The sequence below is a fragment of the Gallinula chloropus genome, assembly GCF_964237585.1.
Source record: "Gallinula chloropus genome assembly, chromosome: 4".
Lineage (NCBI taxonomy): Eukaryota > Metazoa > Chordata > Aves > Gruiformes > Rallidae > Gallinula > Gallinula chloropus.
Genome location: NC_140088.1, coordinates 58,003,547 through 58,030,715, shown reverse-complemented (window position 1 = coordinate 58,030,715; position 27,169 = coordinate 58,003,547). Strand labels below are relative to the sequence as shown.

The following is a 27,169-nucleotide window of genomic DNA, read 5'->3' as shown; positions in this document are numbered from 1 at the left end:
TAGTCAGAAACTGAACTGACTTCAGAAAACTGTGAGGGAACTGTCAGATGCTGCTTTTAAGGGCAAATGAAATTGATAAGCTGTACTGTACCTATAAAAGGACAGTCTGACTTTGCAGAAACTGGTATCTGTGCATTACACAGTATAGATTGGCTGCTTAAAAGAAAATCCAGACTGCAGAAATTACTGGTTAAATTCTCTTACATGTTTTAAGAGAGAGGTATTACAGCTAATAGTCCTTGTATAAACATACTGATGCTGATCCAGAACTAACTTTAAACTGTGAGGAATTAAAAAAATTCCCTGTGAAATTACCTACACAGTACCTAATCAATAGATGCTCAAATATTCAGAGCCACTGGAGGCAACATTGATAAGCAACTGATATTTATTTTCAATAAAACAAAAAGGCAGCAGAGGATGTCAGACATCAACTGCAGTAGTGCCGCTTACATTATCCTGTTAAAATACAGACAGAAATATGGGTACTGAACACCAGGAAAGGAAAAAGAGGTTTAAAACTATTTCAGTCGGGAACACAGACTCAGGTAATCCAATACTTCTATGAAAGAGCATTATTCTTCTCCTCTGATGTCAAAAGGTAGTTATTTTTCTTTATGAACCTAGAAACATTCTGCTCTGAGTCAGTTTAGTCCCAAACTGAGTTGAATTAATAGGAGAAAAAACAATTTAAATATTTTTCTTAACATTTACCAACAGTAGTTGAAAAATATTAGATAGTAAATGCCACAGAAATTAATTGACCTTGTGTAGGTGAAATGCCTTCCTCAACACAAGGATGTTTCCTTTAAAGGTAGAAACCCTGAACTGTTTTTTACTGTTAGCTCTGCAGTACTAACAAGTACGATCAGATTCATGCGTGTCTTAGTCATACTTAATCTCTTCCTCCAGGGTATGTATGAATTCCCTCACTAAAAAAAAAACCAAAACAAACAACGTGGCCTTAATTTAGTCCACTCTTTTTACTGACCATTTTTTATAACCATAGGATTCTGCCTGTAGTAAAGCCCTCTACTGGCAATTTAGCTCTCAGAAAAATGAAAACCCCATGAGAAATACTGTAGAACTAGTACATTAAATGGTGTTTTTTGGTTCTAGAATATGCATCTAGAACAGGTGGAGGGGAAACAAAAGAGAGGTGGCCAGTGTCCAACAGAAAGTGATTAACAGGGTGGCAAGCTGAGTGGTCACAGACTTACTAATATTCTTTTAGAAAGACAAATTCATGGTATTTAGCCTACTTACCACTGATAAATGATTTAATGAAAAACAGAATAAAATTAACCAGGCAACTGATTTTTACAATGGCCAAGATAAAGAAAAATGAGCAAAGAAGCTGTTTGTTTGTCCCATCATTAATGCTGCTAATCTGTGTCTCAAGCTCTCTCAAAGCTAGAAATAAGGAAAATCCCTTTATATCTTTGATTAAAGACCACAGTTGTGACTTCGTATTACCTGTGACATCAGCTGAGGGTAAATCATATTTGATTAAAATTTAGGATCAATTTACATCATCCAAACTATGTGATAAACACTTCTTTCATTGATGTTTTGCAGTGGAAAATAATTTGTTTATATATTCTGTGATATCTCTGCCATTGCTTAATCCTGATATCAATCTGCTTATAAATTTACCAATCAGATAGTCTGTAAGTCATCTGGAAGATGACATCCACTGTGTTCATATTTATATTCTTTCTCTTGTAGCTTACTGGAGATATAGCTCCTCAGAGTGCTGAAGATTGACTGTTGGGAGTTAACCCAACAATAAGGGAGTACCAGGCGGTGTATTTGTCGCCATAATGAGATTGAGACTTCCTTCCTGGTAAGTGGACAGCTGAATGGCTCAGCCATTTATCAAATGAAGATGGAGAAATGGAGGTGCCTGGAGGAAAGAATTACTTATTATGGATGGCAGTTGGTATGACATGGTTATGAATCATGAAGCAGTTACTTTAGAAAGAGCTGAAAGATGGCTATGCAACATTTCCGAACTACCAGGGGACAGGTGACTTTGTGTTGTGTCTTAGAAATAGAATTATCATGATTTCAAACAAATGGTCAAAAGTGCTTCCTGCTTTCAAAGCTGTTATACTAAAAGGAGACAAGAGCTACAAACTCTGTTTCTAGGGAAGATTTCTACTACATAGAATTTTACTTTTTATGGGTGTAGGAGACTTGGTCACTTCTTTTATTGAGAGAATGAAATTTACACTACTTTTCTTTGATTGAAAGTTAGATTAAAATCTTTTGGTAATGGCTAAATTAACTGTTGTAGTTACCATAATAACTAAGGTAGGGTCAGAGATAACAAATGAACTAACAAAACATGTTCTGTCATTGGACAACAAGCATCAGCATTATCATCTGTTGAACAGATTGGAGATAATTTTTAATAACCTTATGCTACCTTTGTGCAAAAGAGGAAAAAAGGCAAGGAAAATCTTTAATTAAATGTTCTCAATTTGTAATTTGAATTCTTAGGTAAAACAAGTAATTTGGTTTACCTGAAAATTAATATACTAAGAGATAGCCATAGACCTTTAAGACAAAGTTTGTTGAAGGAATGTCAATGAGAAAAAAATACCAAGGATAAATGTCAGACATGACTAGTAACAGAAGTGATAGATGAGCGAGGATCTTCTAGGATCATAGATGGTAAACAGATAGATTTCAGTAACAAAACCAGCTATAGCCAAATGCATTCAACACAGTATGATCATTTTATATTAATAATAATAGAAAAGTTTTTCCCTGAAACCCCATTCAGTTAGTCCTGAACCAATGTTCATGAGGAGGTCCCCACTGCAGGTAACCTGAGATCTTAAGGAATTTTGTAGAAAAGTTAGGCAGGATTTCTTTTCTGATGGACTTACTAAGAAGTCTATAAGAAGACACTGTAAAGAAGCTTTAAATCCTGCTAAATTATTTCATTTACATTTCATAAGTAGTATAATTTGTATGTTTTCAGTTATGAATATGCTGTGAATTATGGGGATTTCATTGTTCTTTATTTTGATGTTGTGCTACCTAAGTGGGATTGTAAATGATGTTCTTTCCAGTTTATAATTGGCAATAATCTAATTACTCTGAGGATGTTTGTGGAAGAATCTTCATTCCCAGCTTGTGTCATTTGGTCAGAGTTTGCAGTCCTTCTGTATAACCTTTACAAAACTCTGTATAAATTCTGAAAAATTTTTTTCTTCGTACTCTTCACATTCTTTGCATTTCGCTGATGTTGTGGAATTCAACTGAAAAAGAAAATGGATTACTTTTCTGTATGTTTCTGAGCATACCTGACTTTAGATACTGAAGTTAAAAATTGTTATTTATACCTACACATTCAAACGTCCTGACATATCTATGCATGCACAGTCTGAAGTATTTGCTTTGATGGGAATCCTGAAACTGGTTTACTATAAAAAAATAAGTTCTGCTTTTTCATCATTGCGTGTGTAGCTTTTTTACTGTTATATGTGCAGGTTACTGGATCCCTTTTGCTTTCATCTGTACCATTGCGCCTTTTATATAACAAAAGAGGTATTTCTGCTGCTGAAGAAACTCTTTTGATTTGCCTTTTTCCACAGATCATTGGTGATACTTACTTTGTTATTTTCTAAGCTCGCCATTCCATTTATCCATATGTTCCGTACATCCTGTGTTTTACTACATTGTTTGATTATACATTCTTCAAAAATCACTCTTGTCTCCAAGAAAAAACATCTTATTACAGGTTCTTGGCATTCGTTCTGGGAAAAGAAAAGTTATAATAGTTTTATGATTAAGAGGAATAAGTGAACATAGGATCTAATTTACCACAAAGTGGATGATCTTTATTTACTGGATATCTCTTACTATTCCAATACTTTTAGGTAGCTGCAAAGATTGGGTTTGAGAGCTAACAACATAAAACCCAGTTCATTTGCTAAGATGAGGTGAAACGTAGTATCTTTATGAAGAACATAAAAAAATAGTTTACTATGAAAGGAACTCAGGATATGATTAAGTATAGTGGAATTAAATTAGTATTGGTTTGTAGTTCTAGCACTTTCATTCAGAAATCTGAATTCAGAATAGGTTGGGAAGAAGAAAAGGTAGATATTACCTGTATTTCACAAACTGAAGAACCAGAAGAACCAAAGGTACTGATTTCTCCGTCAACAATAAAGCAAGAGTAAGTCCCAGGTTGTCTGACTTTCATATCAAACTGTCCCAATTTAAGAAAACCTTCCTGACATTTCCAGGTATTAAATCAGCCATTACAATGTATTAACCTCTCTGTCTCATTTCAGTTAAGAGAGTGTGTGTGTTATGGCAAAAGCAAAGAAATGCACAGCAAAATGCTGACAGTTACTCTACATATTCCATTTCTCCAGTATTTTATTCCATTAAATAGTGCATGATGTTACATAATCATCTTTGGAAGTATTTTCTTTATGACTCTTTTCCTCCATCAAATTACAAATGAATGCCAACTTAATTTTAGCAGTGTTTGCTTTATTAAGATCATCCCTTTTAATTGATTAGTTTTAATAGCAGGGGATTCAATAAAAATAATTAATACCTGCTTACATAATTTATCATTAGTCCTGGAACTAACAGAAATGTTCCTTCCAATGCAAAGTATTTGATTTCTGAAATTTAAATTAAAACAAAGCTGCTTTATTTAGGAGAAAGTTGCTAGTAAAACATGAAGCTACCATATTAGACCACTTGTGGTCAAATTTCATGTTTACTTACATCCTCATCTGTGTTTGCAGTATATAATATAACATCAATGTCCTAAAAGAAAACAAGAGTTAGAATTATGAACATTAACAGAGATTCATAGATGATAAAGCTAACTCTGCAAGACATGGATTAGCTCCAAGTACAAAGGCCAAATTCATCCAGATACTTGGAGCCAGCAAGTCAGGCAACCTTAAAGTCACCTAGTTAACTGCAGAATGGGCTTCACTTTGAGGAGGTCTCATCAGAATCAGGTCCCACAACACTCTCTCCAAAGGAGCTAACTCCCAAGGCCATCAACCCTTTTCTTAGAAAAAGTGAGAAAGAAAATACTATTTAATTCTAGAGTTCACAATAATTGTTCAACTCCAGTTCCCTCTAACCTACACTCCTTTGCTTCCACCCATGAAACAGCATTATACAAACACCATTCCTTTTCCTGCTCCCTTTCACTGATCCTTCTTCTCAGAGTACAGTGCTACATATTTAATTATGTCTGCTCTTATGGTTATATGAAATGCTGACTTTTTTATGAACTTACTTTGGATGCCTTGATTTGCTCTAAATCTTTCAGAACTTCCGCCCACTTGCAATGAGCTGCTCCTCCTGTCTTTGGTACGTAAGCACTAGAACAGAAGAAAATCAGTGACCATTACAATAAACAGTAGGTATATGCAATGTTCTTTCTGAAAAAGAGATTATTAAGATACCCTAGATACATTGTTTACATGTGTATATACACATGGCAAATGTGTGAAGCAAGTATATTTGACAAATCATAAAATCGTATAGATAAATAAAAACTGTATCTCAGTGTCACACACTGTATAAACAGCCAATGTCTTTTTTAAAAAGGATCATTTTGTAGAACATAATGCAAGAGAAAGGTTCAACTACTTAATGTAAAATGCCTACAACTCTTTTAAAGTATTAAAAAAAAAATCCAATTCCCAAAGTGTCTTATACTGCAGATTTCACCCCCAGCTACTATGGAATTTTCTACCTTAAGATCTGTAAAAATATTATTTGTTGTTTTAGATGTAATTTTTTGTGCACAGGAAAGCTTCCTCCCTCTATGGATAAGATTTTACTCAAAATGAACCATTAAGTGGTGGAAGGAAGATTTCCTTCTTCTTGAAAGATTTTTGGAATGAGAATTGCAGATTGCGGTTTTAATCTCTTTGAGTCCTACCAATTTTTCCATTTGGATGCTTTTCAGTACGGCTGTTCCATCAATAATATATGACAACGTAAGGAAAGACAGACCATTTGTTTGGGGAAGTTGGTTTTAACAAGCAGTTGTTAAACATTGAAGCCTTAACCAAAGGCTCAAAACTTACAAGATTTTTGGGAAAGGAAAATATAGGGTTTATAACAAGGATCAGAGGATTCTCGCTGAGGGAAAGAGAGAAAAGAAATATCAGATCTTTGCAAAGAGACTTCACTGAAGGGACACAAGAATAAAACAAATGGGGCATGTAGGCCCTAGAAGCAGGGCCAATTTTCTAAAACAGGAAACTGGAGTGAAAATGGAAGGAGGCATCCCATATACGTAGTTCAGCATACATATTTTCAAATGTCCATGTGTGATTTTTAAAATTTTTTTATTGCACAGACAGGAAAATTGATGAAGTTATTTTAATGGAACAATTCCAACAACTTGATGGTTATCACAGAGACTAGGACCATGAGGCATTCTTGACCAGACTGAACCTAGTCAAAGACAGAATAAAGTAAGGGACTGTGGCTTATGAAGTAATAGGGGACTGCATATCATGGCAGGAGAGGATCCCCTCTAAAGTGACTGGAGGCAAGTAGCAGCTGTGATAGTAAAAATAAGTAATTTCTATTTACTATGTAGTTATCGTTGAATTTATGTTACCATAGGAAGAAGATGATTAGTCCCATCTCATTCTTTGAAAGGCTTTTCAGAAGAAGATACAGCTGATACTGCAGACAAATACTTTTCAGGTGTGTTTTCTGAAAGACACAACCAAGACAATAGCTTGTCACAATCTAACAGAATTTTGCTTTAGTACTGACTTAATTAACAAATTTGACAAGATACCAAATCAAGACAAGACTGCCTGTTGTGAGTAGATTGAAAGACAAACTGATCTGTAGCTTGCAGAAATATATGTAATCACTTTACATACCAGTTAATAGAAAATCAGATTCTGAAGACACAGTGCAAAAATCTGAACTCATCCTGGGCTCCCTATTTATTTATCTGTTCCTTTGACAAACTGCAGTTTAATGCAGGGACAATATTAAAGAACTTTTGCTTTGTTTTCCAACCTGAATATCTTTTTAATGTCTTCCTTTTGCCACACAAATTCTGTGTGTGTAATTCTGTGTAGCTGTAACATTATCCACAATATTGTGGTTGCATATATATATGAAACTCTGCATCAAATACATAAAATGTTGTCATACAGATATTAAATATAATATTTAGACATACTATGTATTTATACTTCTTTATATAGTGTGGTTGCATCTAATACTGCTGAGTGGTGCATTTAAGAATTCTGTCAGAATCTGGCAACTGGAAATAAGGAGTAGGTGTGAGCTGTGCACTAACCACCAGCAAATGTTTCACTCCGCACAGCCTGGGAACCTTTGTTCCAAAGTCACAATTCTTTCAGTTTAGGCTAAAGTCCCTTCACAAAGGTAGGTTAATTATGTGCAATTGTACTTTTGATCCAAAGTTTTATTTCTTATTATATGTGCAACTCTTTTACATTAACTGTGTGTCAAATGATGCATATGTATATGTGCCTACTAACATGCAAGTGAATATTTAAAAATGGAACAGACAACATAAACTCAAAATAAGTTTAAAGAAACTTAATATCTGATTTGTTGGATACATCTGAAGAAGACATGTTTTAATGCTATCTTTACATTTTTTAAAATATGTTTTAACAAGCTTATTTAAAATATATGAGAAACATTGGCAATAGGTAAACATTTTGATTATTTACAAGCAAGTTTTTATCAAATGAGATGAGGTGGCTTCAAATGAAAATATGACTTATGTTGGGTCCATAAGCATTTACCAGCTTTGTGTTTCCTAATTAGTGTTATAGGGCCTTAAAAAGCTGATTAGAGAGTGAGTTCGATTCCAAATGCATTGTCAATTTTATGCTGTAGAACAAAGTGTTCAAGGAGAAGAAAATAATAAATTATAGTCCATAATGTATAATGGGCCAGGGTTATCATTAGTTTGTCATTTGTTTCCTTTTTTTAATAATTGTTCCCTGTGATGACAGCAGAACACTTTGTTCCTAGTGATTAATGCAATTGTCTTGGTCTTTGATGCTCTTAAATACAGTAGGTAACTATTTTATGGTAATGAAATAATCCTTGCTAAATTAAAATAAAAGCCTAGTTTTTAGAAGTAATAAAGAGCTTGTACTAGTTATAAAATATATAAAATATATACATGCTCTAAAGTATATTATGTTTGTTTATAAAGAAAGTGGTTCTTAACATCCAGTAACATATTCCTTTCAACAATTCAGGGACATTTTCTACTTGTATTTGTTATTTCATCCAAACTACTATTCAACAACATAAGGAATGTTAGCTCACTTACATGCTTTGGCAAATTATTCTCCTGCCTTTTAAACACATGTAGTAACATGAAAATTTTCTTTGGATAGTGTCAGTTTTTCATTGCTCACTCTGTTTAATCATTAACCAATTCCCCTCTGTCTTCATCATCTCTCTGATACTCTTGTTTTATGGAAGCTTGAACTTCGGACAAGGGAGGAGCTCGTATTTAAATATATACATATTTTTATCTGTCCTGATAATCTGCAACTCCAGGTTAAGGATTAAATCCTTTGTAAGTGAATATATGTTACTACAACATGTAATTGAGGGTTGTGGTATACACAATAATCTGGAAAGGAATGCTGAGGGTTTTTTACAATTAAGTTAAATTGAGGGCAGTTAACACCGAGTAAAATCTAGGCCACGATAATACTGTTTTCACTTGGAAGAAGCAAACATGTTAAGGAAATGAAAAAACTTGTCTTTAACAAGACAAGTTGATGACTTTTCTGTTTTGACTGTCATAAAACCTATAATCCAAGTTAATCAAAAGAAAATTTTCATGACTGTCATGGTTTTGCCCCAGCCAGGAGCTGAAAACCTCACAGTTGCTCTCCGTAAGATGGGGGAAGGGAGTTGGGCGGCTGAAAGGGAGAGAAAAAAACCAAAAAAAAACCCAAAACCTCACAGGTTGGGGTAAGAATAGTTTACTGGGACTGAGAGAGAAAAATGACAATAATAGGACTTTATAACAAAATGTACAAAGCTGGTGATACACAATACAGTTTCTCATGGAACCACACAAATCAGAGCATACAGCTCAGAGCCATCCCGAAGCTGGACCATCCCCAAACTGCACATCCAGGAGCCGTATGCTTCTCCCTCATTAGCCCCCTTTTATGCTGATCATGATGTATTTGGCATGAAATACCCTCTTTGGCCAGTTTGGGTCACCTGTCTCAGCTGTGTCTGTCCCCCCCCCCCAACTTCCTGGATCCCCCCCACCTTCTCATTAGCTGGGCAGTATGAACAACCGAAAAGTATTGGACTGCTTGGCAACAACTAAAAACATCAGGGTGTTATCAGCACTGCTGTCATCACTACACCAGCTGCTAGAAAGGAAATTAACTCTATCCTAGCCAAAACCAGGACATTATTCACCCCTTATTCTATACCGTTTATGTTATACTCAGACCCAACAATTCCCTTAAGCAACACCAGTTTCCTGTCTTTGACACACAATATATATATACAGACATACATACAGATATCATTCCTCTAGTCTGTGGGCCCTCCCTCTAAAATAAATGTCTGTTGAGTTAATTTAGTCCATGACTTTGGGCCCCATCTATCATAACAGTCTCTTAGTGCAGGAGTGATGATGTGTGCTGTTGGATTGCTGCATGCTGCATCTAGAACTCTCAACTAGTGCATCTGGCATTGTCCAATCTTGTGTGCAGGTTGAAGGTATTGATTTTCAAAGAAGTTTCTGGGTGCCAGTTGCTAAAGACAGTTCTAGTCCCATCATCATGGCACTCACCCTTTATTAATTTGTGTGATTCTTACAGTAATACCGTTGGTACAACGTATAGCAGTTTTAATAATGAGAAATATAAAATAGCAGGGTTATTTAGCAATTAATATCATACATTTTTTTACTTTATTGGTTATATTGGCTATTCTCACCCAAAATCAGATCCCCTTGAGGTACACATCGGACTTCCCCATCCTTCTAGAGCATCCACCAAGTGTAGCCAGGTTCTTGAGCAAAAACAATCCCGCAAATGGGTTTGCCTTTGCCTGAAGCAGAGATAACCCAAACTGTCTTCCCCCATATATTCTTCAGTTGTTCAGTTCCTTCTGTCTCCAGGGCAGCTATTCCAAAAGCCCACTGGTACACTTTTGGGTCTTTAAAATACCCTGTACAGAGATAATCTCTTCCCAAGATGCACAGAGCCTCTGGGCCACTCACAATGGAGTGCTTTTCCCAGTCCTTCCTAGTTAGCATCACCTAATCCTCTAACAGAGTCAACTGTAGGGATGCCCCTGTCACTCCAGAAATACAGATAGGTTCTGGCCCTTCATGATTTGATGGCATTAGTGTACACTCTGCACCAATATCCACTAGAGCCTTGTACTCTTGTGGATCTGACATGCCAGGCCATCGGATCCACACAGATCCACACAACCCAGTTGTCTCTTTCCTCCACCTGGCTGGAGGCAGTGGCTCTCTAATCTTGCTCATCATATTTGCTTTCACTTCTTGCAAAAAAGACTTAGAGGTCCCTTCAAGAGGATCAGAGATACAGGTAGGCCTTCCACTTCATCTAGGGAATTGCCCAGTGGAAACTGGAGTAGCATTTTTCCTGGAAGAATCTCTTTTGCATATTGCAGAATATTTACTCATGCTTAGAGGGCTTTCCATCTCACTTCCTCATGTCTTCTCTGTGGTCACACAGGTAAACCACAACATGCCTCGTGGTGTGTCTACATTCTCTCTCGAGAACAGAGACTCTTTAGTCAATCTCTACTTCTGTGCTGTTCTACAGATATGTGCCCCTAGCACTTCGACTTTTTGTTCAACAGAGGGCTGTAAATCTTCTCTTTATCTCTGTTACTGCTGCAAATTACCCTTTAAAATCATAACATCACTTCCAGCTTTCTCTAGTCCTTGGACACTTATTGATCCAGAGCTCAGGCATAAAGTGTTTTTTCAGATCTGGATTCAAGTGTAATGTCTACGTAGTGCGGAGTTGAGTTGTGCGCCCATTCATTTGTATTGTTTCTGCAATTCTTCAGTGTATCCTTTGCCCCAATAATTATAGCCTCCTTTAGAGAACTCTGCTTCCTCACCCAACAAAATCTCATCCTATGGTTCTTGTTCTGCTGTTCTCTACTTGTTGTCTCTATTCATTAATTATTCTGTCCTCTTGTGCTATGGCAGGGGAAAAATCATCAAATAGGTGGACAACCGGAGTGCTGCATCTGTTTACGCTTGTGCATTGGGCATGACATTTGAGGTCCTTTTCTGTGCTCAGAAAGCATAGAGAGCATTTTTAATGTCAGAATCTTTAAGATTGGGAAGAAAATTGGATGTTTTCCCTATTTGTATCCTAGTCTTGTAAAAAAAAGACTTTTTTAGGACAAGAGAAGGCATGGAGAGTATAGCTTTTATAAACTGATGGAAGTGACTAGAAAAGGAATGGAGCCCATAGAGAAAGCAATACTTCTGAACTAGGTAGATGTTTCCATATTGAGCCCTTAAATAAGTAATTTTGACATCAAATTTTCATGGATCATGAGTAAGTTTTAGAGGAAAGACCTGTTCTTAGTTCCTTGTTACAGAATAAATGCTGGAAAGCACTGCAAGTGAAAGGAGTAGACTCATTGAAGGATGTCTGCGCTCTCATTATGAAGTTCCTCTAGACAGTTTAATGGGAATGACCAAAGAGACACAAACAAGCAGAACAGCCAAGCCTGAATTAGTGTCAGAATGTATTTATTCTGGTGGTATAGAATTCAGAGATAAAACAGAGAACCACATTAATGCACTCTGAGACAATAAGAAACTCTGTAACAGATGCTACATGTAGGTACAGCTCTCTAGACACACAATTTGTATGTTATCAGTATCAACAGAAAAGTAATATTTTTCCGTGATGGGCCCTAGTACCAGGGCCTTAAATCCTTTCCCATTTTTTACAGACTATTCCAGTCTGTTGAAGAAACATATTTTACAGCTCTGCAAAATTCTATGTTGAACACCATTTAATGCAGCAATTATTAAAAAGTTGCTTCTTTGCTATCATGGTGCCTAAATCCATTTTGATTCTACAGCAATTTTAGTTCCTCTTCTCCCTTCCTACCCATCTTCACATGAAGCCCAGGAGATCAGCCTCCAAGTTTCACCAGGTGTTAACAGCAGCTCTTCTCCTCAAGATTTGAAGGCAAAGACCAAGCTTTCCACGTTTCTGTCTTGCTTGTACTTACTGATCCAGAAGGGAAGTCTCTGAGTGTTAAACTGGCTCACATACTTGAATGCTTGTCTGGATGAGAGCCAAAACATGCTTTAATTGTTACATCTTCAAGCCTTTATTCCATAAGCTAAAGTGCTTCCTCAAAAGTTTTTTATATGCCTAGAGTTAGTCAGGCTAAAGGGCTTTTGCACCTGCCATTTTAAAATTGGGCATTTTCACATGCTATCCCTGTTGAATTACTTTACTTTTGCCCCCTTCCCCCAAGAACTAGAGCTTTCCTTATTTTTATTGTATGGTGGTGACTCTCCTGTGGAGTATTATTCTGCCTAGCTTATTCCACTTGTATGTGAGTGGTGTTGACCTTCAGAAGAGTATTCTCAGTAATCAGCATGGCAGGAAACTCTTTCACAGTTTAATCAGTTATGCATTTATGTCTTCTTGGTTTGTTTAAATACTTGTTGATTTGCTTTTTGATGGTCATCCGGTAGGACTTCCTTCTCCTATGTGCTCTGTCTAACTGGCATTTATGCCAGGAAGGAAAGTTTGCGATGCCTGTTTGAAAATTTTGCCAAAAGGTTACAGAGTCATTGCTGTTCCACTCAGTACCTTAAACATCAGCATTTGAAATGTGAGAAGTTAAATATTTCCTTTGACCTTTTTTTGAAAAACATGCTTGAGGCCAGGGGCTCATACCACTGCTTTTATGAAGATACGTCCTATACTTGGTTATAAGCCTGAAGGGAAGTTTGTCCTTGGTGCAAGGAATAATTCTTATACCTTTCCAAAGAACCTTGCAGTCAGTATGAATATTATAAATTAAGAGCTTTCCTTTTAGCCTGTCTGCTTTCACTAATTTGTCAGTTCCAGTCTCATAACAATGCACAGTCCATGACCACAGGCCTCTTTGACTAATATCTCTGCTTGAAATAGGTCCCTGTTTACATGATAGAGAGACCAAGACATCAAACATGGTACTTACTCTATAGGTTAAGCTTACCCCTGTCAATTCAGGATCTTTCTTAAGCATTTTTTGCCAGCTGGCAAAATCCAGACAGAACAGACAGCTAATACATGCTTCTTTCTTTATACATCCTTCCATGTACTGTCAGCCTTTTCAAGGTATCAATCATACATCCTTCCATGTACTGTCAGCCTTTTCAAGGTATCAATCAATTATTAAATTATGAGAGATCAACTTAATGTTGTCCCGTTGCAAGTATATATGACATTAATGTTTGGATTGCTTGAAAAACACTGTGATTGATAAATAGAGAAGACCCAAGTTTTGGTAGTAGCAAAATTAATGAGTTAAAGGCAGTCAGTAAAGAGGAAGTACACAGCAAAACACTCGGGTTTCTGGGCACAGATGGCCAGCTTGACTATTTATCCCCAAACAACCCCCCTCAGGATGTGATATGCAATCATTAGTGAAAAGGTCTTTCAGAGTATATGCTTCTGGATTAGTAAGCAGTTGAATCACAGGACATTCAAAACGTAAAGGACATTAATAAAACATCCCAAAAAAAAGAGCCAGAAGTACTCAGCACTGAAGTTTGCTTAGCTAAATGTGTCCTGATATATATATATATGCCAGTAGACATTCCCTATAAATACTAATTGTGACATTTTTATGCCACAGCAACAAATATACAACAGGAAATGAAAATACAATTAGGTACATTTAGGGGCAGGATATTAACATCTAACAAGTGCCATTCACAGAAACTGAAACATTAAAATATATGAAGTATGCCATACTGATGCATCAGAGTTGGAAATCCTGAGACCATAAAACTGATATCACAGGAGCAACTGCTTTGTCTTAGCAAAATATTCAGCTCAGAGATGGTGAGTAATGTCTTATGCTAATAGAGGACTGTAAGACACATGTAATAGAAGATTAAAAATAACAAATGCAGATCTCAAAATATTGAAGTAAAGCAGTGTTTCCAAAGCATTTTTTAAAAATGAAAATTGCCATCTCTGACCATCTCTTACAGCAATACTTTTACTGGAATTTGCTGGATCATGAAACAAACAGACAGGATGTAGTTTGAGATACTCTACTTTTTCTTGTGGTTTTGTACTTCTTTGAAGAACAGAATGAAATCCTAATGTATGTCAATTGCCATAGCTTTACTGAAACCAGTGATGTTATTTTCATTGCCAGCGTTGTTGAGGATTTGACCAAAATGCTAACCTGAGAAAAGGATTTATTGAACAACTGAGGAAAGCAGCATACAAACTTCCAAAAGAAATACTAAACAAATCAATAGACAGAAAAGAAAATACTATGAGGATTCAAAGACAGAAGAAGAAAATCTCTCCACTATAGATTTTTTCATATTTCTGCATAGGAAAGGCAAACAAATTTGGAAATGAAATTATTTCTGCTTTATATTACTCTAAATCACTTATAACAATGTAGTAGGACTTACAGCAAGTAAGCAATCATCCTTAGTTTCTTGCCTTAGGATACAGGAAAATTGATTATTGGAAGATCTCTAGTGTGTGCTACAAAAGCCTCCCCCACCTTGTAAATTTTGCATGTATTTATGTGAAATGAAGCAAATTATGAGATTGCACATGGAACTGCTTTTTCTGTAGGTATGCAAGTGGTGAATGCAGTCAGTAGTTGTCATTACTTGATGTTTCTTCAATTTGTACGGGGGATGGTTTTCCTTCATTTCTTGGCAGCCAAGCCAGAATGCATAGAGGAATGGAAGAGGTTATATGTGTGCAAACTAATGAGAGCTGAAGCAATACTAAATTATATTAAGCTGTTTTTGGTATTTTAGCTCTTAAGAAAGAATAAATGGTAGTCATAGTTCTTAACAGTGCAGCACAGCACTCATTCAGGAAACTTCAAATTTTCTTTTGAACAGGGCAAGATGAGTCTACTAGTGAGTACATTCATTTAGACAAAAGTGGTTTTAAAAAGATTGAAAAAAGCACTTCACAGGAATGTTTAAAGTATTTGTATATAAAATAATTTGCAATGCTGCAAAGCACAAATAAATCCCTGGGCACCTTTGTATTACAAAGCTGTGAACTGAAAAGGAGTAAACTCCTAGATAAAATGAGAGGTCTGTGCTCTGGGACTGCTTACTTAATTAAAGTAGGATAAAAGATGTTAAACCAAAAGTGCCTCACTTTCTTGACAGTAATTAAGTGATAATAAATGTTTCTGATATACTCATGCAAGATGCAAGATAAACTGCAAGAGATAAAATATACATTGTAAGTTTAACCCATGACCACATTGCAAAAAACAGTCAATTTATTAAATTAATATATATGTGTGTGTGTCTATATGTATTAGGTATAGAATTATGATTAGTCTGCTAAGTAAAAAACATGTTTTGGGAGATAATGCAGCCTTCCAGAAAAATTAATACTACTTACAAATTGGAAAGTGCACGTCTTCAGATCAACATCAATCAATTAAAAAAAAAAAGTCTCATTTTCAAAATGGACTGCTTTCAGCAGCTCCCACTGAAATGAATGCCTGATTCAGCTGTAGGGAAACGGTCTAGTAAGGTTCCCTTCTATGCAAGTGCTGATACAGTGTTTCATCTGCATCACAAATACAGGGTAGCAGAGAGTATGGTTGAAGTATGTGAAGGATGTGTATGCTGAATATTTTTAACACTTTCCTAAAATCAGAAACTTCTAAATTTACGAGTTCGCTGATTTTTGTTCCAACTCTCTTCTCCAGAAGCTGAACTGCTGAACTATATGATATAAGATATATCTTATATGATTGATTTTTCCAAAGTGAACTATCTGTGCCTGTCACTCTACATTAGCCCTGCTGTATGCCATCTCAGAAAGTCTTTCTTTCAAATTGATTAGGACAAATTTTATATTCTTATTTGTTTTACACTTGAATATTCAGGCTGCAAGTTGTTCGTCTGCTCTTCTTCCACTGTCTTTTGTACCTTTTGCTTTCAGAGCCTGACTGGCATTATTGGGTTTTGTCTTAGACCAGTAAAGGCAGTCAATAAGTTTAGCCTCAGGGCAGTCATGCAGGCGTCATCTTGTCTAAAATCTGTTTTATATTAAAGATCCTTTACACAGCTACTGGACACTCAAAGTCATGCAGAAAATCCTGTTGTACATCACACATAATGACTCTTCATTAGTTCTTTGCTGGTCTCCGCATAGTATGTACAGTATGAGTAAATTGGGTTATAGTCCTTACAGGTTAAACATTAAGTCCATACCCCTGATATGAATTAGAGATGCACAACAAACTTAGGAATAGGAGAGCTGACTGTAAGGAGAAGTCCACTAGGACTGATGTCTCAAGCACAGCCAGTTGTGACTGCCAAAGGAAGAGTGTACTGATACATCCCTGATATATCCTTCAGTCTCCAGTGAAGGAGAATACAGATAAAGCTTGTCAGATCTGGGGCTAGTGTTTTCAAGTTTATAAGTTCTGTAGCCTTTTTTCCCCTGCTGTTTGCCAGCATAAATATTTTCTTTTGAAGTGATTTTTTTAGAATTTTATGTAAGTTTTTCTATGTAAATATTTTTTTCAGCTTGCATTTTTAATTTTGACAGGCAATGTTTCTAAACTTAAAATATGGTGGTGTTTGAAAATGCAAAATGTTACATTAATACGGCCTCTTTGTAATGTTATTTTATAAATAGCGCTTGTTTTACAAGCATGTGTAACCCAAGAGAACATGACTTCTGTTTTTTGGGTCAGGGTGAGTTTTCTAAAAGTCACAATGTCACTACCTTGAGTAAGCATACATATTATTTTCAGATGTTACAAATGCTGGTATTAATCCTTTTTCTGAAAAGAAGTATTTAATTTCTCATGTTTTCAATCTATTTATTTTTGTTTCAGTTCACCAGGCACTGGGAGAAGGTTTTCGTTATCTGAAATAGGTATTTCGGAACTGAGCAACCTAGTTGAAAAAGAGAAAGGAAACCCTCTTCTCTCTTAATTGCAAACTCTGAGTAAAAAATGCATGAAAGGGCTATCATTTACTAATTCTAAACCCTGGGACAATGTACCATGCTTTAAAGATTATGTTTGGCACCAAGACAGGCACATACAGAATTCTTCAGGGTATATAACAAAGTTGCATCCCATAGGCCTAAGCTTGTGGTCAAATGAAGGGATGATAAATACTCTATTATTCTCCTTCCTTCAGTAAGAGTGAGAGGTTTTTACTATCCAAGCGCCTAGCATAGTTTTTGCAAAGGCATTTTGTTGTCCTTCAAAAAATCTGACACTGAGCAAAAAGAACGCTTATTCTTTTTTTATTCTGTATTAGAAATAGTGTAGCTACTCATACAAGATAAAATGCAAATACTCCTTGAGGATATTACTTCCATCCCCATTTGTTTGGAATGGAAACTGACAAAACTTTTAAGGAAAGTACAAAACTAATTAGCAAGGAAACAGGCTATCATTCACAATCTTACTAGATAAAAATGTAACAGTTAAGAATCTGAAGGTATAACTAAAAAACTTGCTTAAGAAATATGGCATGTTATGTTTTTTCTGGTTAGAAATGCTAAGTAGCACATTTAAAGTAAAGATTTGTTTCATTTGCCAAAATTTTTACTTGTTATGTGAACTAGAGAAAATTACCCTTTCTTTAGAAAATTGAACTATAAACAGAAATCAAAATCAAGTTTTGTGATTTAAATGAAGGGAATTTTTGTTTCCTGATATTAAATTCAGGGCAAAACAGGGGTCTTAATTTGCTTTGAGATAAATCAGTCTGTCCCTGTTCTTGGACGCTACCATGCTTTCAACCATATCAAAAGGGAAAGGTACTGACAAAAACCTTCAGGTTCATAAAGCACGATAGGATCACTACTAGTCCTCCATCTTGTTGGGTCACCTTGTTATTGACAAGTCACTTCTGCTCAGTGTAATCCAGAGTTTGTAGTTGGCCTTCTCAACATTTATACATCAGTTCACTTTGAATGCTTTATCTTACTTGGAGTGGTAGTCAAATTACCTCTAGTTTCTTGTTAAAAATTGGCACATATGTACAGCACATGAATTTGCATTATTGTTAAGTCATTCATCTTTAGTTGGGTGAAAACTACTAGAAGACGACTTTGTCCTCACTGAGACCAGTGTATCTTGAAATTGCACACAATTTATAATGATACCTGAAATAGTAATGTGTCATTTAAATTATGCAAAATAACCTACAGGCATCCATAAAATCTTATGGATCTGAGAGATAGTTCCAGTTACTTGGGGGGCGGGAGGTGGCGGGGGTCCATACATTTATAATATGTTGGGATACTGTTAGATAAGCCCTAACCAAGATAACGAAAGTTAGTAGCATAGTGGGTTTCGAGTACAATGCACAAGTTACTTTGTTTTGAGTGTGGAGTAACAGAAGAGAGAGTGGGAAAGCAAGTAAAGTTGCTTGTATTATAGGTGTCCAAATGCTGAAGATTGTTTTCTCAAAGCTCAAGATAAATTTGCACCTTAGAAAGGAGAGCTACACTTTGTGTTCAGATCAGCTAGAGAGACCGTGAATGGTAACAGCAGGTACCCATAACAGCATTTTCAGCTGTGTTTATGCCCCTGAGGAATTGAGAGCCAGTGTGTCATAGCTCTTCACTAGGGTTTTCCTATATTCTCTCTAGCTCCCAGTTCCTTGCTTCTACCTGGTAAGGAAAAGAAAGCAAATTTATTGATTTTAAACCACTGGCTCCTACAAGGAGAAATGATGGCATCAGGCAAGGAATGCATATAAAATTGATGTCTCTAGTGATGACAACTATTTTATATTCCAAAAACATTTTTGACTAATCAAGGCAGGTGTCCATTTAGTTACAGAATAGGTGTGGTGGAAACCACATTCACACCAGAACACAGGGTAGGTTCAGCCTATGAAGACCACGTTCTAGCTCCTGGTGCTGTTTTCAGCTATCCCAGCAGCACTGAATTCATGGTGCTGAACAAAACCTTCTGAAGGTCACCTTCATCCTCAAGCTGATAATCAAGAATACTCTACTAAATTACATTATAATAACTTACAGAGATGCTTCAACTTATAGATGCTTCAAGAGTTCTCCACTTCAAACCAAGACAAAAATAATGTAAATACAGCGACTTAAGTTTTCCTTTAAAAATAAGAAAATCCTCTCTTGATCCAAGGTTCCTTGTCCCACAGCTGAGCTCTGAGGCATCTTCTTACACAGAGCTTGCTACTGAAAACAGTGCCCAACTCTCCTTTCTCCCTACAGTCTTTGTCAGCTCCAGCTTGCACATCGCTCCTCCTCCAACACATATACATACACTGTGTTTCTGGCTAGAAGAATAAGCCAATCCCCCTCAGAAATCAGGATTGCAAGGGCAGAGAACTTGTCATGTCTCTCTTGTTTTTCAGAGCAGTGGACTCCAAATGCTTCATCACATCCTGAAAACTTTGTATTGAAAAATTCCAGCCTTTATGAAAGGGCAAGGGTATTCCTGAGATAAAGTTGTCAGTGAAAATGTCTCCCAAAATCAGGACAAATTTAATATCTTCACAGTATTTTCATCAAGTTATGCCATAAAAATGAAATGAGGGTGTGTTTGTTTTAACTTTTACAGGCAAATGAATGCTGGATTGACACATTAAGGTCTTTTCTTCAATCTCAAAATTAACCTACACATAGTCTTCATAAAGGTATGTGTCATACTCTGAAATGGACTCTCGCCAGATGATATTGTTAACTCTTGTATATTTTAATTCCCTTAGTAATCTAAATCCTTGCAGATGAGATCTATTTAGATATTTTTGAGCAGTTTTGGGTCTGGTATAAGTTTTCAATAGCCATAGTCTGTCCTGATAGTAGCATACTGCATATCAGAATCTCAGTAGTATGTGAATGGTTTTGAAGATTTTTGGAGAAAAAAGAATTTGCCCATTCCTCCTAACTATCTCTGATGTCATGTGGTAGATGTTCATTCTTCTAAATATCCTTCCTGCTTTTAACTTTCTTCCATGGGTCTGCAGGAGCTAAGCAGAACTGAGCAAAGCCAAGCACAGATCAAAATCAATGGAAAAAAATATGGGAGGCTTCAGCAGTTTTCCCAAAACTGTGCTTCTTACCTTTAATTGTAATGACCTCTGAATTTAATTGTAAGGAAATGTAAATTAATCAATTGGTAGTATATTCATATTCCTTTTATTTTACAATTGGGCAGTATACTGACTAACTAACATTCAGTCAGAAAACAAGCTCGATTAATGGATACTTACTGACTCATTTCCAAGGCGTGGTTAAAATTTCACTATCAAAATTTCACTAATACACAGCTAACTCCCTTTGTTTGATTTTTTGTATTTTTTAAAGAGGAGTGAATAATAGGAATCAGTTTCTATAATTTTATATACTACTTAGTTAATTGAATATCAGCATGATTACTATCAGGAAAAGATTATAGCTTCACTGAAACAAACTGATTGTATTTGCCTCTGCTTGAACTCATTTTTTAAAAATAATATTGGAGATATCACTTGCATTTTGGAAAGATTGATTTTTTTTTTTTTTGAGAACTCATGCTATGCTACTATTTGTCTAATGGTAGTTAACTGAAAACATCTGCTAAGATGCAACCCAGTGTGGTATACCCTAAACTACGTAAATCTGTAATTAAAGCTACTGTTTCCCAAAAGAGATTGCAAAAGACCTCAACAAGTCAGCCACAATGCAAAAAGGAATGTTACTTTTCTTTCTGGAAAACTGAGACACAGTAATATTGCTTTAATGGCCCTGGTCATGAAAAAAAATTGTGGAGATTTCAGAAAGTAAACTGAATTCTCCTGAAGGCCAGTGTGGATTTCCAGGTGAACAAGCATCCTGCTCCTTAGAAATTAGATTAGTTTCTCCTCTGGGTTTACATAGTGGAATTATATTTGATAGATTGGCTACTAAAGCATACACTTTGCAGTTAAAATCTCAGTGACACCTATGCCAGGCTTCAGTGGCCTTGAGGCACTGCAAAGGTTTATCATGCAGTATTGTAGTAATGATGTCACAGACTAGAGGAGGCTTCTGGGAGTCCAATTCCTAGTTCTAAGACATAACCAAATGCCAATCTTCTTATATTTCCCACTAGAGGAGATTCTTCCACATTCTTAGGGAGCTATTTGTCTCATAACACATATGACTGCATGGCAAATGTCTTTTTAACGTATATCTGTAATTATTTTTTAATAACTAACAGAAATCATTTGAAATAATGGAACTGTTTATTCCATAGCTGTTTTTCTTTGAATCATTTATACAAATGACACTGAGGTCTTTTCCTCTCTCCCCCCCTCCCAAACCCCTGTAGGATATGTGTTAGAAACCACTGAGTTTTTGTGATTGTAGTCAATGGAACAATATCCCATGTTGCCTTCAAAAGAACTTTATGAATCACCTGTCTTGAGCTGAAGTGAAACTTCTAGATTGCATTTAGGGAGGAAGCTTTTTCCTCTAAAAAAGCAGTGCTAATACACTTCCACTTGAAGCTGCTTTTATTTGAAAGTTGCCATGCTGACTTTTCCCTCTCTTTCCTCCAGCAAAAAAAAGCTGTGAATAAACTTCCCCTGGAACAACTTAAGTCAGGAATGCATTATTTCTTGGCTCAGGAAAGTTGGGAAAGAACAGTGATTCATAGCAAGGCTGTGATGGATAGTGATGTGATAGTGGAATGACTACATGGCATGGAAATGGAGTTTATTATCATAAAATTCTGCTCAATCTAGAAGGTAAGACAGTATCCCAGGGAGATAGTTCCAACCTTACAGACAGTTCACTACTAATCCAAACTGACCACTTTTCTGAGCACAGATCAAACACCAAGGCTGTAGATTAGTAGATTACATCATTAAATAGATGCTGAATTCTTGGCTTACAAAATGTGGCAATGCATGGATGACAGATGGATTTTCACAGTTTGGATTGCCAAAAGGACTCCTGTCTGCACAGCCCTTCAGGTCTTGCAGTCCCTCAACACAATAATCCAAGGCTCGAGCAATGACGACACCCAAGTACCCTGCCCCTGATCCAGTCACCAGACAAAATGGATGCAAGGGAAGTAATTGTGGAATGACCAAAAGGTTTTCTGCTGGGAGGTAGGAAAGTTCACAATGGTTAATGATGAGACTAATGAGTAACATAGAGACGGTGTCTGCTGTAAATGCCTAAACAATGATGAAAGTTGTGGTTTAGATCAGGTTTGAGAAGTCTATTATGTGGTCTTCCTCTTTGTTCTTGCCACCGTCTGGAGAGCTTGGAGAGAGTTACTTCATTCAGGTTTGCAAACAAGGCCTGATTCAGACTTAGGCTGTTGAGTTGGCTGAAGGATGGGAGATGTTGGCGTAAGGACAGAAAAAAGCAAGTCTGCAGCCTACCCTGATACTAAAGGAAAGCTGTGACTTAGAGGCTTACCTCAGATAGGCAGCTTTTTCAGGAAGGAAATAGAGCAACACTGCCCTGGATTGCTTTTGCTTTTCTTGGAAGTTTCTCATGTAGTGGACATGTCTACCCAGTATCTCACTTCCCAACATAATTAAAAACTTGTTCTTCAGTACTTCATAGAAATGCCCACTGAAGTCACACCCTGATTTCCATGCTTACCTCTACTTTCTTTCCTTTTAGGACTTCGATAAATTTTAACTCTCATACTGAAGGGTTAGATGGTTGGCGTTTGTCTTAAAAATAACTTTGAGGGAGAACAAGGGAAGTGAATGTGCCTGGAACTCTACAGTACAGTAGAATAAATCTAGTTTACAACTGTCTAGATGCTTACAAAGGTGTAACAAAGTACTGCATATAAAACTTCATGCAAATGCAAGTATGAATTAGCTACTAAAAGCATTGAAATTGTGCTTCAGTTATAGACCTAAAGATGATTGTATTAAAAAAAAAAGGGCTCAATGTATTGATGATGGAAAGGGAGACAGGAGAGAACAATAGAAATTGAAAAGGTTGCACTCTCAGTGGCATTGTGCTGTCCTTCACAAAACTGCATATCCTGAACACCACAAGTGAGAGGTTATGTGCAGTGAGTTTTACTCTTTCAGTAGATAGATAGGCCTAACACTTAAGTGAATGAACTCTGGTACAGAGTTTCATTGACTCAGCTGAGTAAGAAACAGGCTGTTTAAGGCCCTTCCAAGAAACGAAAGGAATTAACAATCAAGATCATGGATGAATTATTTAATTTTCATTTTCATGAATGAATGAATTATATGTACTGGTGGCATATCAGTGATGGTTTTTAAAGTAAATTTTAGTGTAATTAAAATGTGAAGAAAATAGGAAGATAAAGTAAATGCCTGTGTGAAATGACTAAACCACTTTCTTTTCTCTGGAAGACTTAGAAAATTTTTAAAAAGATTAAATTTTCCTCAGTTTTCCTGATGGAAGTGAGGAAGGGAATCCTAACCGCAGCTTTTGAACTTCCAAATTCAGCTGGAGAACTTTACATTAGGAATAATGAATCAGCTAACCTTGAATTTAATCTAAACTTGTAGTTTCAAATCATACAGTGAACTATTGTAGAAGCTTCTAAGCAAATGAAAAATTCTTGTACTAGTAGCTGTTAGAATCAGTGGAGCAAGACAATGGGTGAAATGTACAGCTGTCCCCTTTACTTACTTCATTCTTCTTTTTATGTTAATGTAACTGTTTATATTGGAGATTAATGTTAGGAATAAACTCTTATTCAACAACCTCTTTAACAATGACCTTCTACAACATGCTTTTAAGAGCATCACAGAGCCAACAGGACAGGAGCTAGTTCAGTGTATGCAGAAGCACCCTTGGGTACTCTAAGTAATTATTTGTGAGCCTGTACATTAGTGTCTTCTTTGACTGCTTCTTCTTCAAGTTCCCAAGGACCAGCTACTCGATTCTAACTTTTTGTTTATGGCATCTTTTCTTCTAACATACAGAGATAACTCATAGCAAAGTGGCTGACAAACAGATTCAGTTACTCAAAGTCATTTTGGTAATGGAAGGGTGATCTGATTTCTGGAAAAGAGACTGGTAACCTTGGTACCTAAATTTCTGGTATGTTGTAACTACTTGTCTCTTCTGCAGTGATTGATAACTCTTTGAGATGATCTCTGGAAACTGTTCTGAAATGTCTAATGTTTTCAGAATATTCTCAGTTAGCTTTTGTGTAGTAGTTTATAAGATAGTATTTCATATAAATAATCTCTGTTAAAAGTAAACGAGAAGATAGATCAACCACAAAAGCATCATCCAGTTATAATCTTTATTGATCACTAAAGATTTGAAGGAAAAAATCTTTACAAAACTATTATAGAGTGCACAATAATATATTTTCAGTGGATGGAATGCACTCGGCTTTTTTCCTCAGAGTAAACTATTCTACTTATCTGCACTTTTTTTTTTCTTTTAACAGGCATAACATAGATGTTAATGGCTGTATGCTACATCTGGTTTTAGATACAAAGCCCTATTGGGAAGGATGTTGTTTCTTTGTTTGTACCTTCATAGGTACATCATTCACCATGTATAAATATAAGAAATAGCATAAAATAATTTATTTAAGATATTGTAACAGCATACATACCAGATTAATATACTTGCACATACCTTTAAAAGGCTTAGTGGCATTTTAAAATGTTCGCTGGCTTGGAAGCAAACAGAAGCACTTCAAAAGACATTAATTTCTTTTAAGTTATTGTGGAGGATGAATGAGATTAAATAGATAAGTTGTAACAGAGACACCATTACCATGACCAAAGGGCAAAATAAGCTTTCTTACCAAGATAGTCACACAATCCTCTGTCTGATTCTTGCCACATGTGTAACAGCAATATTCTTTAAGAGCAGTGGGGGGAATACTATAATATAAATAGCACAGGCCATATTGTAAATGCTCAGCATAAATTGAGACTTCTTTGGTTTTGATGCATTTATAGGCTGAGAAGTGTAAATAACCTTAACTTGACTCACATGTGCTAGTAGTGATCATTGTGAAAGAATTAGCATGCAGCAGCTTGTGCTTGCCCAAGACAGTGACTCATGACCTGAGCTGTCATTATCATGTATCCTATTTTCAGCACCATCTAAGTGACAGAATCAGCTTTTTAAAGGGGAACATGGCCAGAAGACTGAAAATACAGGTGCGAGAATGGTAAAATTAGACAAATGTGAGAAACAAGCCTTATACTGACTCCATCAATATATGAGAGACATTTGTGTCACTTAGCTACGCTGTATTCTTCACCTGACCAATAAATTCCTGCTCTCTGTTCTAATCCTCCCATTGCTGGGATTGGAGGCTACATTGTTGGGGTTTGCATTCCACATTTTTCTCCATAATCAGGAGAATTCCTGCCTTTAGTAAGAGCTAGGATTCCAATGTAGTTACTCTGACGCTTTGCATGAAGTCATATGTGTAATCAATGATTAATTCAGTTTTTAGTTGATTATTGCTTGTATGACTTACAGAAGGAAGTCAGCTGGTAACCCAGTGGAAAAGGAGAGCTACAGTTTCAAGTATGAGCAATTACACCTTTAGGACTGAAGCTAAAGAAGCTGTGATCAGAATTCATTGGAAAAAAAATCCATCGTGTCCTACGCAACAACTTAATTGCCATAACTAGCATGAAGATCATTCAGAAAATTCCTGTTTGGCTTTTTCCCCCCTAGCTGCATATTTAGGCAGACTGGATTTGCACAGGGACCTATCTATCCACAGTGCAGCATGTTGGCAGGGAGGACCAGGTGGGATAGGGCTGTGGAGGCACCATGGTGGCAGGGCATTGCACAGTGCCTGTCTTGGAGCCCAAGAGCTGCAGCCCTTGCATGGGTGAGGGCTCACAGCTGGGTCACTCCATTTTTGCCTCCATGGCAAGGTACCATGCCAGCAGCTCTTCCCTCTGTTGCCATGGGACAATCAAGTGTTTGAAAGTGAGAGAATCCCACCTGAGAGTGCCAGGTCTCTCACTACCCAGGAAAGGAGCCTACCTGGAGGAAGAGAAGGACAACACACCAATCAAGCCTGGGGAGTACCCAGTGCCCTATGGTAATGGCTTTTGGGTTATAACAAGGTGACCTGGCCACGCTGCATACTGGAAATGCAACTGGTACAGGATTGGCTAGGAAGCATGTTGGAGAGCTCTGAAGAGTGAAGAGGCAGGGCACCTGCAAGGATTTTCCTCCTTTATTAAACATCCTTGAGGGTCAGGGGTTATGGCTTTGCATGTTGTGAAAAGTCAGCTAGACATAGGCTTTAAATCCAAGCAAGAGGGAAAATCTGGTAGAACTGTGCCCCAAATGAAGTGAAAAACACAAATGTGAAAAAAACCACAGATCTATTTACTATGTAATTCTGGTACAAGTGAACAAGGAGTGCAAAAACAAAGCAGACAATTACAGGGTGCTAGTAATCTCATCTAAAACATTGTAAATATTTCCAAGCCTTACATTTGCTGTATTACCTAGTTTTCTCACTTGGGTTGTAAGGTAACATTTAAAGCTTTGCTGAAATTTCCTAAAAGGTTGTGTTGTTTAAGTGACACTTACCTGACTCTCCAGCCTGCTCAATGCTCCAGTAGAGTTTTGTGTTGTCCGTGCCATCCCCAGCATCCTGCTTGCTGGAACATTACTCAGAACAGAAGTATAGAATCTGGATCAGGAAAGTACATTGTGTGACCTAGATGTGGAAAACAGAAGTATATATGATGTTGCAATACAGTTCTGAGTGGCTCTCAGCCCCATCTATTTAAAGCATTCAGAGCAGGAAGTTGCTGAAATTTCGCAAGTCCCATTTTTCTTTTTTTGCAAATCTCCTTTAATTCTTTCAAATTAATAGAAAACACAAGAGGCTCTTTTTTAAAGGGTTATTCTTATCTACGTAATAGAGACCCACCTTG

The 27,169-nt window shown here is 36.6% G+C and overlaps 1 protein-coding gene across 1 annotated transcript; it reads right to left on the bottom strand.

Annotated features, from left to right (window-relative positions):
- Positions 1-3,158: 3,158 nt before the first annotated feature.
- Positions 3,159-26,882, bottom strand: IL15 (interleukin 15; the record flags this gene model as incomplete). Its single annotated transcript, XM_084263247.1, has 6 exons — positions 3,159-3,272; positions 3,627-3,770; positions 4,762-4,803; positions 5,291-5,375; positions 6,632-6,729; positions 26,820-26,882. The coding sequence occupies 6 exons, from the start codon at positions 26,880-26,882 to the stop codon at positions 3,159-3,161; spliced, it is 546 nt and encodes a 181-aa protein (XP_084119373.1).
- Between the last annotated feature and the right edge of the window lie 287 nt (positions 26,883-27,169).